This window comes from Aythya ferina (genome assembly GCF_964211825.1).
Source record: "Aythya ferina genome assembly, chromosome: 8".
Taxonomy (NCBI): Eukaryota; Metazoa; Chordata; class Aves; order Anseriformes; family Anatidae; genus Aythya; species Aythya ferina.
In genome coordinates this window covers 27,386,020-27,403,128 of record NC_140304.1, presented here as the reverse complement: position 1 = coordinate 27,403,128, position 17,109 = coordinate 27,386,020, and the positions used below count along the sequence as shown (strand labels likewise).

General features: G+C 40.4%; 1 protein-coding gene across 2 annotated transcripts in view; it reads left to right on the top strand.

Annotated features, from left to right (window-relative positions):
• The window catches only part of CC2D1B (coiled-coil and C2 domain containing 1B), a 31,883-nt gene that overhangs the window by 4,210 nt on the left and 10,564 nt on the right, over positions 1–17,109 (top strand). For both annotated transcript variants that reach the window (XM_084528417.1, XM_084528418.1), the window contains 14 exons: positions 2,738–2,850; positions 3,089–3,208; positions 4,310–4,447; positions 6,426–6,699; positions 7,153–7,277; positions 7,439–7,514; positions 8,659–8,769; positions 9,075–9,205; positions 9,825–9,897; positions 12,034–12,146; positions 12,959–13,151; positions 15,459–15,631; positions 16,292–16,417; positions 16,914–16,972. In XM_084528417.1, the coding sequence (XP_084384543.1) occupies positions 2,738–2,850; positions 3,089–3,208; positions 4,310–4,447; positions 6,426–6,699; positions 7,153–7,277; positions 7,439–7,514; positions 8,659–8,769; positions 9,075–9,205; positions 9,825–9,897; positions 12,034–12,146; positions 12,959–13,151; positions 15,459–15,631; positions 16,292–16,417; positions 16,914–16,972 (1,825 nt within the window). The remainder of the gene's footprint in view (positions 1–2,737; positions 2,851–3,088; positions 3,209–4,309; positions 4,448–6,425; positions 6,700–7,152; positions 7,278–7,438; positions 7,515–8,658; positions 8,770–9,074; positions 9,206–9,824; positions 9,898–12,033; positions 12,147–12,958; positions 13,152–15,458; positions 15,632–16,291; positions 16,418–16,913; positions 16,973–17,109) is intronic.

Genomic DNA, 17,109 nt, shown 5'->3' with positions numbered 1-17,109 from the left:
TTGGGTTTTCAGCTGAAACAGTTCCTTGATCTGGTTTAGGGCCTGGCTGTGTGAATGCTGCAGTGGTTACAAGGAGGAGGGGTGGCAGTGATGGGAAAAGGAGAATGGGGCCTGCCCTTGCTGCAGGTGCTGGAAAGAAGTGTTAGTGCAACTACAGCCTTATTTTCAGCTCTGTAGTCATTTATCTGCAATACTTGAAGGGACTTTCAGATGAAGAAAAAGGGGAGTAAGGAAATTAAAAATTATTTAGGAAAAGTGACTGATTAAGCACTGTAATTGACGAGAGAGAGAAAGTGGGTATTTGATTCTAAAACTATATTGTAAATCATTTCCATCATCTAGATTTCAAGATTGTAGTAAATAAGACTACTAAGCACAATTATACTAATAAGCACAGTAGCAGAACATCTGTCTTTGAACATAGGTTACTTGTGGTTAAGACCCACACTGTGGTGTTTTGGTGACGAATCTGGGCGTCAGGAACTTCTGAATTGTTGTCAACATCTCTAGTGCTGAATTCCTTTGGCCCTGATCATATCAGACTGTTTTTTTTGGTCACTTTTTTCATAAGAGGGAAATGGAACTTCAGATAGAGGAAAAATTAATGCTAACTCTGTTTTCTAAAGGTGTGTGTTATGGTTCATAAACTCATCTACAACTACTCTGTTTTCCTGGTAGAACTAGGAGTATATAGACCAGAAGTTTGTGGAAGATGAACAACTGGGCAGCAGGCACTGGGTTGGGATCACAAGACCTGGTACAGTGTACTGATGGGGGCATGATGCATGGGGGCAGGATGCAGTCCAGCACCTGGAAAGGAGGAGGGTCCAGCAGGGCCAGGAGAAAAACAGACCCTCTCTGGAGGAGGATAGAGAAAAGGGACACAGTGCAGTAAGTACTAGTGCTCAGTTCTTGGCTGAGCACGAGGTGCAGTAACTGGCTCCTAGATTTATATTCTAGAGCCATGATGAGGGAAAAAAGTGATCTCTTTCTGTAGCTTGAGGACACAGGCTACAGAAGCTGTACTGTTACAACATCTCAATCTCTGCTATCTGTAAGTGATAAATGCCAGTTGGTGAGCTGCTCAGGTATTTGAAAAGGTAGCCTCAGCTTGCTGTACCTCCTTAGTGCTCCAAGGGGGCTTGGTTGGCTTTTTTTTTTTGCCTCTAGTGGGGCTTCAGGTACAAGATACTCTGACCCTTCAGGTACAGCCAGTTCCTTTGGATATGGCCTACAGCCTGGTTGCAGAGTTTTGCTAGGGGTCGTATATATGAGCTGCATGTTTGATAGAGGCACTGTAGCATTGATACAGTAACTTTGATCGTTTGATAAGAAGCAACTTTATTTGGGTTAGTTTTCAGCTGATTCAGCAAATGCGGGGGAGGGATGGGATCTGTTTTAGATCTGTTTAAATCAGCCGTAAAGCTCTGCCCTGAAGATCTAGATTTTATTCAGTGTTTGCTGAGACTAGTGAAGTCAGGGTCATGTCTCCACAGAGAGCTATCAGAGGCATTTATGTGGACAGTAGGGATTTGTGCGGAAAGAACTCCACCTTTTGAGAAGGAATGGAAGAAGTGAATAGTTACAGCTAGGCACAGCATGAAGCGGAGATGAGAACTCAGCAAGGAGGAGTTCAGTGCCCTTTTTCAGGGCAAAGACAGAAGCTTGAAGAGAAATAGCAGCATAAAGGAACTAATAAAGATTTGGAGAAAGGGAAACCTCAGGGAATGAGATAGCAATGAATAAAATGAGGAAATGTAGTTAGAGAGGCAGAAAGAGCAGTGCTTTTCCTGATTTGTGTAGCAGATCTCTGTACCAGTAGTCTGTTTCTGCACTGGGGCTAAAGAGGGGAATTTCCCTCTAAGGACAAGTTTGATGCCTTGAGTTGGAGTATATGAGTTCTATATGCCAAGTATTATTTTGAAGCAGGGTTTGATGTTTGAAGTATCTATCATCAGCTTAAAACTAGTTCGGGTGTCTATTCGTACTGTGGACGAAGGCTGCTTCAGTAATTCCCTTTCATAGATAGAAACTTATAATCAGATTAATTTATGGAAGTATTATATTTATTCTTTTGTGGACATTGTTTTTTATCTTAACTGAGAAATACGGCTTTGACATAACATCTAAAAATAGCCAGTATTATTTTCCAACTTTTCACTGGAAAACTGAAGTCTTCCATAATGACCAAGTTTCTTTTCTTAGTTATTTCTGTAAATAATCATAGAGGTATTTATCTGTATCTTAAATCTGCCTAGGAACTTGAGTAGCAGATCAGACTAATTTTTCCCGGATCCAGTTGTTTCATCCAGGCCTACTTGTCTGTCTTCCTCGGTCTTAAACATCCTTACTGTGCAAACCTGCCATGGTATCTTTCTCTTCTGTGGCTATTTTCTGAGCACTGTTGTGTTCTACCATACATGCTAGTCTGTTGTGGTACTCATAACTTTTCAGTTCAGGCTCCTTGTATTAATAAACAGATGTTATTTCCCCCAGATACGTAATCTCTGGGTTAGGTTATTAGATGCAGTCATTTTCCTGCTGTCACTCTCAGAAACATTAGCATTGCTTTTTTTGTGTTCATTCCCCAGTCTTTGTCTATCCATGAGTATATCCTCCCTTACATCTGAGTCTTGTCACAGAGATGGGAAGCAAGAGATGTCAGTGCTCTCCTTCAGCCAGTAGTGACTCCTTTAGAATTTGTACCTGATGATTGCATAGCTGTTTCTTTTTGCAGCTCCTCTGCCCATGGATCATATTGAAAAGTTGGCTGCAGACTGTATGAAGGATCTGAATGAAGATGAGGAGGAAACAGAGGATGAAGACTTGGAGAAAGATACAGACCTGTTGGTACGTGTAACTTTGTTAGCGAGAAGTTTTAGTGTCTTTATTATTGATTTTGTTTTGTGGTTACCAATGGAAGCAGTTTCCCTAAAATAAAGGAAAAAATGTCTGGGATATCAGGTGATAAGACTCTCTGTTTGTGTTCAACGTTCAACCAAAGGTTTTGGAACTTGAGAGTTGATTTTATTTTATATTTTGAGGAAAAAGAAAATTTTGAGGAACTGTTGCGTCTTTTTTACATTAGGCAGAACTGCAAGAAGTTCTGGGGGAGGAGGGCGAGACAGAAAGCTGTGGGGATGAAACAACAGCAATGGAACAGTCCCCAGTTGAATCAGAAAATGAGGAACCTGGACTGCAACCACAGGTAGGAAAGAGCTTTATGTTTCTGACAGTCTTGCTGAATCACTGTTAGGATGCAGATTATTACAAGGGTAACAAGCAAAGATGCACAGAGATCTTCTTGTCCTCAAAGAAACTAACAGCTATGCTGCTACTGTCTTCTCTGTGGAAACTAGTGCTGTACCGGTGTAGTTGAATGATTATTTTTTGGTTTGTTCTGAGGATGAATTTTAATGTAAGCATTGAATTGAGGAGGTAAACAGGAGGTAAATCAAGCAAGTGCCTCATTTTATATACGAGCATGCAGACAGCAGTACAGACTTCTAGAGTTCGTATCTTCTTCCTCTTTGTATTAAGCAATTTGCTGAAATCATGAGACTTGTTACACCTCAACATCTTTGACATCTTTGTGGATTTTTTTCGTGGTAGCATTAGCTTTCTCAGTTTAATTTGTCAGTTCTCATGAAGTCAAATCCTTTATTCAGTTACTGCCCTGTTTCTGTTGTGTGCTGCAGACTCCAGTGCTTCTGTGCACTGCGCCCATTAATAAGTGAGTCTGTCAGAGTTTCTATAGAGATAATGGCAATAATTACATCAGTAGCCATCCAAAATGTCTCTGGAGCTGTGGGGTGTTTGTAAGTAGCTACTCATAACTTTTGCTGCTGTTGTCACTTAACTGATTGCAAGCTGTAGGAGGAGGAAAAAGAACTCCTAGAGTAAAATCAGGTAGGAGAACCCCTGAAGGGAGTGAACTAGCATGTTTAGAAAATGAGAAAAGAAAAAGTCAAGATTTGTGCCAAAATACTTCTTCACACCCTCTGTTATGTGGTGTTTGAGAGACTTCACTGTTCTCCCTCACCTACTCTCTAACCACATGTCTCCTATTACCCTCTTTTCTAAATGTCTCCACCCACTCTTCTCTATTACGCCTTTGAGAGAAAGCCCAGAGGTGGATCCAGGGACCGTTAGCGTAGTACAAGTACTCCTCTGTTTCAGAGAGGCTGTTTCGTCCTTCATTAACGCGAGAGCGTGTAGAAGAGGAATGTTTGTTTTTCAGTGCTTTGCAAAAACTCATATCGTTTGATTAAATAAGTTTTCTTCATTTGTTTTATTATTTTTTTCTGAGACCACCTCACTTCCTGCTGTTACCAGTGAGATGCAACAGACAATAGAGAAGAGAATTGCTAACTATAGGACGGCAATTTCAAACGCAAAGGAGTCGGGTGAGAGTGTCAAACTACGCCGATACGAAAGAGGCCTTAAGGTAAGTTGGATTCATAAGTTATGTGAACGAGAGGGAGTCAAAATGCGTTCTCTGAGGTGTAGCTCAGTCTTTCCAGATGTGTGAAATTGCTCAGATGGGAAAGAAATTCTAATTTGCTGCCTTAAGCTACTTTAAAAATATTTCCTGCTACTTACTACTGGTCTAGTGTGTAAGTACACAGATAAAGTGTAACTTCAGATGTCTTCTATGCATCAGCTCTGTTGAATGTGGCAAGTGGTAGCTGGAGGCAGGGGATATGGTAAATGCTGATGTTAAACCTGCCCATCTAGATCAGAATTTCCCCTGTGATGACTGTTCAGTGTAACCTCAAAGCGAAGTTTCAGGGCTTTCCTAGCACAAACACTTGCCAGTTCATTGCTGATGCTTCAGGTACTAACCTGCTCAGCTGTGTGAGATAAAGACAGGATACCTTTCCCTGGGTGTGTCGGCTGTGCTTGAAATTGAATCCAACAGGCTTTTTCACAAGGACGATTACAAACTGTGGTGAGGAGCAGTTTCTTCAGCTTTGCATCTTCTCAGCCAGGTGGCGTGCTTGTAGTTAGTTTGCAGTGCCCGGTGTTTACTGCTGTGCAGGGTGCCTCTATTTCCCTGTTTGTTTTCATCTAATCTCCTGCGTCACCTCAGACAGCAGCAGCCTCTGTCTGGTTAAGCAAAACTTTATAACCCAGCACCGTCCACTGCAGGAAGAGTGTAATGTTTGACTAGCTACCAAGGGGCTTAGTATGCAAAGGGAACAACTGAGTGTGTCTGCTTGCCTACCAGCTCTGAAAGGAATGTGCACAAAACCACCTGACCTTTCATAGGGGTAGCCAAACCAACTTCCTTCACCAAATACAGAAACCTAATGCTCTGTTTGCTGCTTCTTTGCTTTTTTTTTTTTTTTTTCAAGGTGGGGAGTTTCCACATACTTCAGTGGTGTAGCTAAGGTTAGTAGGCTAGATCTTACTTCACAGCTTTCAGTTCTTTAATGAGCTAGATGACACACTAGAAAATGATGTACAGTTATTTCATGTACTTGGTTCTTGGAAATGTGAACTTCAATCTCAGAGCGTCTTCATTCCATTTCCAGTCAATTTGTCATCCCACACGTGGTAAACAGAGAGCTGCGTGTGGGTTGCTGGACTGGTCTGAACCCCAGTCTCACATGCAATCAGTCCAAAGTGTATTTATCATTGTTGCTTAATAGGTTAAACAAAGCCATGGCTAACTGAAAATAGCAGTGATTCTGGCACCGATGAGATTTTGCTGGTGGCTTTCCGTGTTTTCATTTCAGTTTCAGTGGAAAGTGAAGGAAGTAAAAACTTCTGCTTTGGCATAAAGAACATGGTGCTCTTTTGTCTGAATGTTAGTTTTAAAAATAATTTTAAAAACACTATGAACACTGTGCAGGTAATACTCATTGTGGAGGAAGGATTTTAAAGAAGAGGAGCACCAGTTAACCCAAGTTACAGATGGTGAGAGATTCTTGTCATAGGTCACCAGCTGAAGTCCCATGTCCTTTGCTCAGATTTAATGGCTTTTCTCATCCCCATGAAAGAAGTATGCGAACTCCTCTTTTCCCTAAAGCCATGTTTGCAGTGACATTTCAGTGTAGTTTATTTTATTTTGTTTTACAGACCAAATGCATATGCAGTTGGTATAAATGGCTTCCTTGGTGACTGTGACAAATCTAACTGTATGCACATCAGCCATCTGATAATTCTAGGTGCTGAGGTACTTCCAGTTACCTAGTTTGTGTAGCAAGTCCTTTGCATTGTTTGCTCTGATAATTGGGCTCCTTTCACAAGTGCTAAAGTTGCCCTTACAGAAAAATAGGTAATGCTAAAGGGCAACAGTTTCTAGTGATGGGTTTAATAGATCCTACCATGAATGGGGGAATTAATGTCGTTTGATGATTTTATGCTAGCAATAGGTTTGATGAAAATGCCAATTAACTTTGCTGTTTCATCTCTGCCAGACACTGGAAACCATGCTGGCTGCAGTGAAGAGAGGCAAAAAAATCAATGAGGAAGAAATTCCACCTCCTGTTGCAACAGGAAAGAGCTCTTCTCACATATCTCAAGCCACAGGAGCAGAGCAGGAGATTTCAGGAGATTCAGTCAGTGTCCCACCAGAGAGTAGAGCTGAGTCTGCTGCAGATGATGAGCAGAAGACTTCTCGTGAGGCAGAGCAGCATCTGGAATTGGAGTCTCTACAGGGTCGTGCTGTTTCTAGTCCTACCACGGAAACAGGTACCATGATCTGAGAGGATAGGCAGCTGCAACTTGAATGTTCATGCTACATCTTTCTCTGTTTTAAATTGCGTTGCAAGGCACTGCTTATGTTGGCACTTCCCTGCTGAATATTTCAGGTACGGCTGTCCATGGGATGCTGAATTTCTGGCAGTGCTATCACATACTGTTATAAAACTCTGGTATACAGTGTACCAGTATGTTTCACTTAACATTTACTGTGCCTCAGTTTCTCATTCAGTATTGTGACATGTAGGATTCCAAGCTTTAAAGAGTTTTTGAACCCCTAAGAAATGATTTTTTTTTTTTTTCTTTTTTTTTTTTCTTCTTTTCATGTGATTTTTTTTTCATGACATATAATTGAAAGCAATGCAGGAGTGAATAGATGAACATAGCAAGAGAAACACATCTTGAGTATTCTGTGTAAGTCTCAGTACTATTTCCTTCTCACAGATCTCCAGAACAGCAAGACACGGGCAATATTACTGATGAGGCAGAAGGAGTATAAAATAGCAGCTCTGAAAGCCAAACAGCAAGGGAACCTGGAGAAGGCAAAGGAATACATGAAGACAGGCAAGGTACGCACATGTGAAATCCTGTGTGAATCCTGTTCTAAATGTAACTGTGCTGTACTCACACACTATACTTATGTATTCATTGAATGTCAAATGTTCATTGCGACAGCTAGCAAGTCGTGGACATACTAGAATACCCCTTCTGTTTTGTTTTTCTGCATTAGAAATTTGATGTGGTCTTAGAAGCTTTGGACAGTGGGCAGCCAGTAGACCTCCAGAATATGCCTCCATCTCCTCAGGGTAAGGCTCATTTTACAGAATGTTTTTTTAGAAGTCTCTCTGTGCTGTAATGTAAAATGATTCATAATTGATAGCAAAACTATGAGAATTGAAGATTACTTAGGTCTGAGACTTGCTGAACATTCAAATTCTAATCAAGACCATCCAAGCAAAGTGATGTATCATTTTTTGTATTAAAGTTACTCTCTTTGAATTACAGAGTTCAAGTAAGTAACGATGTCTAATTTTCCCATTTTTGTAATTTTAGATAAAAGCAGCCAATCTTTGAAGAGGCAGGGAAATGGGGTTATGACAAATGCTCAAAGTTTGCTGTAGTATTTAATGACTTTATGTGTTTCAACTGAGGTTCATAAGGTTCTAGGTTAAAAAAACTAACAGATACACTCATTCCGGATACAGATGATTTCAGTGCATTAGTATAAATATTAAGGGAAGGTAACAATATTGAAGATATCCTTGTAAGAGACTTATTAAAATGGAGCTAATATTATTAGCAACAACGGTTGCAAGTCAGTGTTTTAGGCAGTTTACTGTGAGTGGTAATTATTTTATTTCAATATTTTTATTTATTTATTATTTATTTTATTAATTAAATATATTAATATTTATTAGGAGTTTTACGACTTCTCAAGTTCTAAACTGATCACCAAGTGGCATTAGAGAGAAACTTCACCCATGGCATATTCTAACATTAAAAAGTGGAAGATATTTGTAGTGGATAAAATAACTGCTATTGCACAGTGCTGGAAACTTGTTTTTCTGAATAGACAGTATTACTTGCTTCCCTTTTTGGCACATTGTTTGTTACTAGGATATTTTCGTCAATTTAGCAATCTGTTTCACACTTTCCATCTGCCAAGATAGCAAGTTATGTTTTGGGAAAGAATTCTTAGAATACCTGAACTTGTTTTACTTTTTTTCTTTATAAGCAGCACCAAGCAAAATTAAATTAGTATTTGAGATTTTTCTACTGTAAAGCATTTGCTCTGAAACTTTAGACTCATCTTGCCACCCAAATACTGTTTTGAATCCAAAAAGCTTTCTGGAAGAGGATGTGATCAAATTGATGGTTTTCTTACTAACATGGGTTGTCTTGCTGTTTATAGAACATGCTGTGAATTTTATTGCTTTCCTTGCTTTGCAGATCTTGAAAGCTTAGGAAATGTACAAGGTACATCCAAGCAAAAGGTACCAGCTCCAGTGGGAAGTTCCCAAGGTCTTACATCACCTGAACCTCGGAACCAAGAAGCTTCAGGTAGGACTTGATTTTTTGTAGGAAGACATCAAAACAAAAAAAACAAAAAGGGGGGGAAGGCATTTTCAGGTCTGCTCTTGCCAGTCAACTACAGCAGGATTGAGAGTACCTAGCTATGTTCCTGAATATTGTTTGCTGATGATCACATCTGTACTTTTTGTTCTGGACCAGTAATGCAAACAAAAATTAGTAAGACTTTGCAATTAAGTTTTTGTCTCTGCAGAAGGTAAGGAAAGGTCTGAAAAAGGCAGCTTGTGTTTTGAAGTCTGAATCATGTAGCTTTTCATTGTCTGTCTTATTTCAAGCTTCTCTGCAGCAACCAAAAACAGTGCTGGAAGCATTGCAGCAAAGGCTTGAGAAGTACAAGTCAGCAGCAGCACAAGCTAAAGCAAGTGGGGATGATCGGAAAGCCAGAATGCACGAGAGGATAGCCAAGGTATATAAAATGACATTGTAGAAAGCTGCTTGCATCCAGCAAAGCCATTTGAATTAATTATCTTGCTGAAGACTTTTTCTGGGATAAAATAATTTTTGTGTTGTCCTTTTGTTTGGCAAGAATTCCACTGGGGAAACTGAAACTTACAGAGGAAGGAGAAACAAAATACAGGTGTTCGGCTCTGCTGATATAAAACCAATTCAGAGGCGAGGCACATACTGTAAATGGTAAATAATGAGGAAAAGCTCTTCGGACACTTATGCCAGAAGAATTTTAAAAACCTGTTGTCCATTTCTGAGCTGCAGAAATTTCAGAGCTGAGTTCCTATCCAAAAATTCTGCTCCATAATGTGTTGATGAAGTAACTTAAAGATCTAAAATGTTAGGAAAGTTTAGGTTTCAAAGCAGTATTTTTACTTTACCATTTTCACTATGTCAGAAACACATGTAAATAATCACTGAAGAAGCATTGGCTTCAGAATTAAAGGGCAGTGGTATGCACATACGACTTGATACCAAAATACTGAGCATTCTGCAATATTTATGCTGGTTAAATATGATGATTGACACAGTTAAAATAAAACTCCACTTTATGTCTTACTGAGTGGCTTTTATTACAGCAATACCAAGATGCTATAAGAGCCCATAAAGCGGGGAGAAAAGTGAATTTTTCCGAGCTACCTGTTCCTCCTGGTAAGTGTGAACATAGAATGTCCTGATCCCAACTTCTGTATGTCTGCTGGACTCTGGAGGAGGTGTGCAGAATACAGCCTCCTCGTCCTGTGGAACAGCTCCTCATTTTTCTCAGTGAGTGGGCTGGCCTTACTGTTTGATAAACAGTTTTAAAATGTATTCTTCAATGCCACCAAAATGCTCCTAAACTTTCACTCTGGTGAATGTTCCTGGATGCTTGTTTGAGAGTGTCAGAACTGAAAGCAATCCTGTTCAGAGAATTAAACAACTTAATCATGGGCAGGTGTTGAAAAAGGCACCTGTCCTCTGTCCCAGCCCTTCTAACGGAAAAAAGTAAACTTCGGATGTGTTGTCTCTTTAGTTAACTGGATGGAGATTTTTGAAACTGGAAAAAAATTACCTGATGTTTTCAATTCTGTTTCTTCCCAGCAGCAGCCTCAGAACTATATTTAATTAAATAGCTCCTTTCAACACCTGACAAGTCAGATCAATATTGCAGTTCTCAAGGCTAGTAAAAGGAGTATCCAGAGATTAAACAAATCATGCCTGTGGTCACACTGAGACAGTGAGAGAAGCAGAAACCAAACCTGCTCCATGAGACACTCTGCCTCCTGTTTATCTTCTTCACAATGTATACTGCTGTGTCTGTAAAGATTTGGGCAAGGTCATCCAGGAATATTTCACCTCTGGCTTGCGTGATACTATTTCCTCCCCTTTGAAGCATCATTCCTTTTGCATTGTGCCTAATGAGTTGTGATAAGATGCACAAAGCACTGCAAAGTGGTGCCTAGATTTTCTAAGTTAAAAAAAAATCCTCGAGCTTGTGGCTTTTTTTGTCACTGTCAAATGTAACAACAGGAAACACTGTAGTAGGAGTAAAGTAGTACTAAAGTGGACAGTGCTAGCTCTGTCAGGTCATGTACCGGTTTGAACAGTCCTGCTTTGAAGCTGTCCCTGGAAAGCAGTTCAGCAACCCTTGCTCTAGAACGTGATCTCTTTTGTAGTGAATAGCAGGTCCTGTAAGAGTGAGGTACTCCATGTTTAGCATTCTGGAAATATGCATAACTCCGTAATTTCCTTACTCAGCTGTATGTTTTCCAGCCGGCATTTAAAGGCCATATGATTTACATTGAAGATGACAGTAAGGCAGTCACTGAAACCACAATGAGATTATAATGGACTGACTGCATTTCATTGCATCTGGATGATGATAAGTAGCAGCTTTGACCTTCGTGGAGCCAGAAATGCTACCTACTAATGGATCAAGTGTCACATGGGGGCATCAGTATAAGATTCTGCGTGCCTGTGTACCTGAAGCTTGTTCTGTCCCCTTAGCAGCCATCTCCAGGCTCAGAAGCAGTTTAGTCGTTATTTCTTGTCATTTCTAATGAGACAGGCAACAGGAATCCTTGCTACATATTAACAAGATAAATCTTTTTAATTTAGAAAGCCAGTAGTGTCTCTGTATCTCGTTGTTTAAAGCTGACGCTGAACTGGTAGCATGGAAATCAGAGTTTATCTTCCATCATCCAGCCTTCCTCCCATCTGTAAAAGGATGCCTTACTTTGCAACCTCTCCATTGCAGTAGATTTTCAGCATATACTTCAAGGACTAGTGTTACAGTTCATTTTTTGGGCTTCAGTGATGCGTTATTTCTTACTGTATGGGACAGCACTGATTTTTCTCATGGGTCGTGTGCCATCTAAGGTGACACTGTGGTGAGAGAGAAAAAGAGACAGCAACTTCTTGTACAATCTGCTGTCCTTCTGTGTAAAGGAGGGAGTAAATTCTTTGCTGGGTCTGGAGGTACCTCTTACCAAATTCTTGGGGTTGTAAGGTTCCTTGGCTGCATGTCAGTTGCTGAACTTAGAAAACCATGCTCTGTTGTCATCATTTTAGCATCATCCCTTTAAGCCTGGATATCAGGGTGAGGTCTGATCGTAAGCCCACCAGTCAGACTGTTTAGCAAGGGTTCGTGGCCTTGGCCTCAGTCTAGTTATACTGCCTTCTGCAATACATGTGACAGTGTTACCTGGATAGAAATAGCCTTACAGAAAAAGGGGAAAAAACAAACAAACATGAAAGACATACAGTGTCTTACGTAACCCTTTACTTCTATATTCTTTTCCTCCTCAGGATTTCCCCCTCTTCCTGGTGTTGCAGCATCTGATGGCGGCAGCACAATAGCTGCTGTTCTGGAAAATGCCGGTCAGCTGGCAAGCATGGAAGAAAATGATGAAGAAGAGGAGGTTAGTCTTTCTTTAGCACATTTAATAGTTTAAATGTTGTCTCTTCTGGTTATGGAGACGAGTCCATTGGATTTCCAGTCAGGCAAATCCAGACAGCCTGAGATGAAATATATTTCCCAGAATTCTGAAGAGTACAGGATCTCAGATTCTGAGAGAGGAGTACTTTATCTGCATTACAGTGTAGAAGAGAGAGATGAGATGGTTATTACAATCAGTACTTACAGACAGAATCCAGGGATCCGGAGTTTGGTTTGTTTCTTTTTCATATCTATCTTATGTGTGGGTCTTACTTTAAAATAAATACCTCAGATCCTGGCCATCTCTTTATGTTGCTCTAAAGTACTTAAATATGTGCTTTAAATCCTGCATCCCAGTAACTCCTATGTTTGTGCTTCCCCAGGATGTTCAACACTTACTGCTTCTTTTTACACAGCATTAGCTTTTAGTCTTTGGTTTGATTTCTTTCTCTAGCTGGATTTGGTAGCTGAACTGTGCTTTCAACCAGAGTAGTTTTTAATGGAGACAATTCCTGGATGATGTTTTTTCTGCATGCATCTGTTCTTTTTGAAATCACTACCTTGTCAAACATTGCTTTTGTCCCTTCTGTAGCAGAGGTTAGGTGCTGGCATAGATCAGCTACCTACTGGCATAGCCCTGCTTAGAAACCCCAGAAGTTGAAATTAGCAGTCTGGAATGTTACGCTACCCTCAAAAGTGATACCAAAAGTCTGATACACTGATAACCATGCTTGAGATACTGTCTTCCTGATTAGATTCTATGGATTTAATATGAAATTACTTCTGTTATGCTAGAATGAACCTCTGACACAGGCCCCAGTTGCCAAAAAGCCTGCTCAGCTGCCTGGAAAGCCAACTCAAGTTGTTAAGCCAATTAGAGTGCCATCTGCTGTAGCTGAGGAGGAAAGCTCTCCTGAGCATGTGAAACAAGCTACATCGCCCTCCACCCTGGACAAGGCAGAGTCAGTGGATCATCTCCCTCCAGCTGGTAAGGTGAAGGGCTCATCATTCCCAGTGATGCCTGTGCACGAGTCCTTTGCATGAGTTTTGTTTAATTCTTTGGTAAAGACTTCTTTTCATTATATTTTGGCTGAGAGCTTGTGAGTGTGTGATATAGATTTCCTCTGACAGGAGCCTCAATATATTTGCTTGCTGAATGGCAGACCCAAACCATCCATGCGGTTTTATTTCACAGAGGCAGCACGTGTAATTATAAGGTTGATTGGGTTTTTAATTGATTTTGATGTAACAAGCGTATTGATTCATAATATTCAACTCTGTTCATAGTTGAACTGCGCTCTCATTAGAGTGAACGGCTTGCTAGCGTGAATTATTCATTGGTCTAATGCAGCTTCCTACATGAAACAGTAGCTGCTGTCCAGTGTTTCATCCAACGATATCAAACTGGTGTATAGGCAGTAATTCATCGATCTCTAGCCCTTCTATCACTGAGGTCACTAAGCAGTTTTCTGTACAAGATTAATTGTATAGATAGTAAGTGATGGCCACTGCCTCACTGGGTAGTTTGGGCATGCAGCAGCAGCATCCTGGCTCTCTCTGGTTCTGTTGTCATGCCATGATTGTAATCCTGTCCTTCCGTCCTGCCCTGGGCAGTTCTCTCAGGACAAAGCAGAACTGCCTGGTTGGCTGATGCAAGTTCTTGTGCAGAGCGCAAAGGCATTTCACAGTGCCACCTGACAGATTCTCTCTAGAAAATTCCATGACTCATTTTATGAAGAACATTAAAACGTAGAAGTTGTCTATTTTGGCTTTGAAAATTTATGAATCCTCATGAAATTAGGTTTGTGCAACATCAGATGGCATTTCTCTTAAATTAATTGACCTGGACTTGGTGAAGGAAGTGCTAACACCTGTCTGTGGTGTTACCTGGTAATTAATTACTCAATAATCTCTCCTGGGCATTTCAAGTACCTTAAAATAAGACCAATAGGTGTAACAAAAACTTAGATTCCTACTGACTTCATCTTCACAACAACATGCCAGTACTTCGCTATCATAAAGCTATCTTTCACTAGTCAAACTCTATTCTGTGATCCAAACATAACCTTCTTCCCTCCCCCAAAATTAAGAAGTACAGCATACATCTGACCATAAACTGTGAATTTTTTTCCCTTTTTTCTTTTTTTTTTTTTGTCAATGTGTCTGAGGCATTAAGAGGTGTGGGAGTGGAGTAAAACATTTACACTTAGACCTATGCCAGGAACGTCAAGGAGCCAAGATCAGTAGGATTAATGGCTTTGTTCAGTCCATTCTTCACAGATTTTCTTTGAAAACACCTGTGTTCTGCATCTCGGCCTCACAGAGCACACTGTGTTCTGGCTGTTTTGTCTCAGTGAAAACTGGGCTAGCTACCTCGTCTAATTGGTTGTGGCTGATTGGGCAAGTTGCTCACAACAGCAGGGCAGCAGGCTCTTTTGCAAGGACAGGACAGGATAGGATAGTCATCTGACAGCAGTAAGCAGTGTGAGTGTCATTGGTGCATTTATTTGCTGAGACAGGCACCTCTTGCAAGTGCTGTTTAGCTCGTGTTATCACTAAGCTTGTGTAGTAGAGTGCACTGGTGAATACAACACAAGTATCTTTGGAAGTGGCTGTAATCAGCTCTTTCCAAAGTGAGGTACACAAAGAGGCAGAATGCACTGACCTGTTACATGGTAAAGCAATGTTTTCTGACTTGTGGGATTGTTCTTATTGCTTTGGGAAGGAAAGAAAAGACCCAAGAATGAATAAGAAACAAAAAGATAACAAGGAGTTATAAATAAGCAGAGGTGGATATGTCTGAATGGCCTGCACACATTGGCTTATCTGTTTTCTATGACAGATCAATTGAGAGGATAGAAATGAGTATAGAAGAACCCTGTTTTCAGAGTTCATGTGCTCATGCAGGGTTCATGTGCTATTCACTGTCCTTTACAAATTTAAATGTCAAGCTGAAAGTTTGAATTGAGCTTTTGCTATTTACCAGTCAGCAGTACTGTAGTCTGTGTCTTCTGCCTACAAATACGGGGCTGTAAGTTCTGTTTTGGCACTTATATATAAGTATCTTTGTGAAGTGCCGTGAGATTAATTTATTTTTTTAATGTAGGATGCCATGATATAAGGAAGTGTGTTGTTTATTGGCCAGTGTCAATTTCAATGAAGTGCAGTAAGGAAATGTCCTTAGCTTATGTCTGTACTTTTACTGACCTTTCTCTGGCTAAAAAATGAACATGATAAACCTGTTTCAGGGCCATGACAGTGTCAGATGAGTGAGTTATACAATTTTTTTTTCCAGCTAGGCAACAGCTGGAATTTCTGGAGAACAGAAAGAAGCAGTACATGAAGGCAGCCGTCAAAGCAAAGAAGGAAAATAACCTTGAACAGGCTAAAATGTATCTCAGAACAGCTAAGAGCTTTGACCCAAAGATTGAGGAAGCAAAACGTGGCAAACCTGTTGATATTTCCAAGGTTAGTAGGACTGCTAGTATTCTGCTTTGTATCATTTTCTTGGACATCTAAGTGCATACTTCAAACACTGATTTAATAATGTTTCTTGACACAAACTTAAAATCAGTTAAAACTGCCTAAATAGCAAATGTGGATACTAAGCCCTGAAATTCCCGTATATCTTGGTCTTGTTTGCTTTTCTACTCCTCACATATGCCAGGTTCTGAGAAAATTCAGTTTCCACGAACCATTTGCTCCCTGATGTACAGTGGCACACCTAAACCATGCAGCTTGGGAGTATTTCCTGGGTTTAGGGTGTGAGTACACCTCCTGGTTATGAACTAACTCCATTTTGGGATGAGGATCGGATGTATGTGATCCAGTGATGCCCTAGTTCTTATTGGTTTATGGGTAGGTGTGGAAACCACACTGCACTGTAATAGCTCTCATGACCTGAATAATCAGGGAGCTAGGCCTGTGAGACATTTTGCAGAGTCTTACGACTTAAGTAATTGTCAGACAGTGGTATAAGTAGTGGTTGGTTTGGAATTACCTTGAGAATAAAAACGGCTTGTCTCCCTTCACTGACCTTTCCATACATTCTGACTGCTTTTCCGCTACTTCATTATTTCTTACAAGCCCCTTACAAGGGCTCTGAAATGTGGTGTTCTTGTGTTGCAGCTGCCATCACCCCCCACAGATGATGAGGGTGATTTTATCTTCATACACCATGAAGATCTCAAAGTGTCCCAGAAAGCAGAGGAAGTATACGCACAGCTCATAAAATTGCTGAAGGACCAACATGAGGTAACCGGTTTATCCATTTTAGAAATGCCTTTTTAAAACAAACAAACAAACAAACAAAATTTCCATGGGTTTTATTAATATTCTTTTAAGATATTTCTGATTATGTGTCCTAGAGCAAACAATTTTTAGAGTTGTATTGTCCACTAGTTGAAGTTAGAGGGTATGCTTGGAGGTTTGGGACTGTCAAATTATCACTGTTAGATGTGGGTAATCAGGTTTGAGAATAGTACCTGAATGAGTAAGACTAGCCCTTGGGTGAAACTCATCTCTAGAAATTAAGTGATTTAAAAAGTAGTAGGACAGCGCAGCTCAAATAAATTCTGTGCTTGGCTTTAGACTTAAAGTACTGGGGGATGGATGGTTTTGGGTGATTTGGGAAGACTCTGGATTTTGGCTTTTCTTAAATTAGGTGGTCATCAGCTTCAAAACTTGCTGCCAATGATGAATTTGTGAGTAAAGATCGTTATTAATTGCATCTGTATTTGTATACAAACAGAGATGTTTGCAGTATTCCAAGCAGTTCATGCACCTGGGAAATGTAGCTGAAACAACTCGGTAAGACCTGCTGCCTGCTGTTAGGCTTCCCAAAATGTGAGCATTTCACACTTGGGTCCCCTGATGCCCCTAAAGATGACAGGGGTACAGGTTGCTACAGTTCTCCTTGTGAAAGGCTTGGTAGCTGTGAGGCCTAC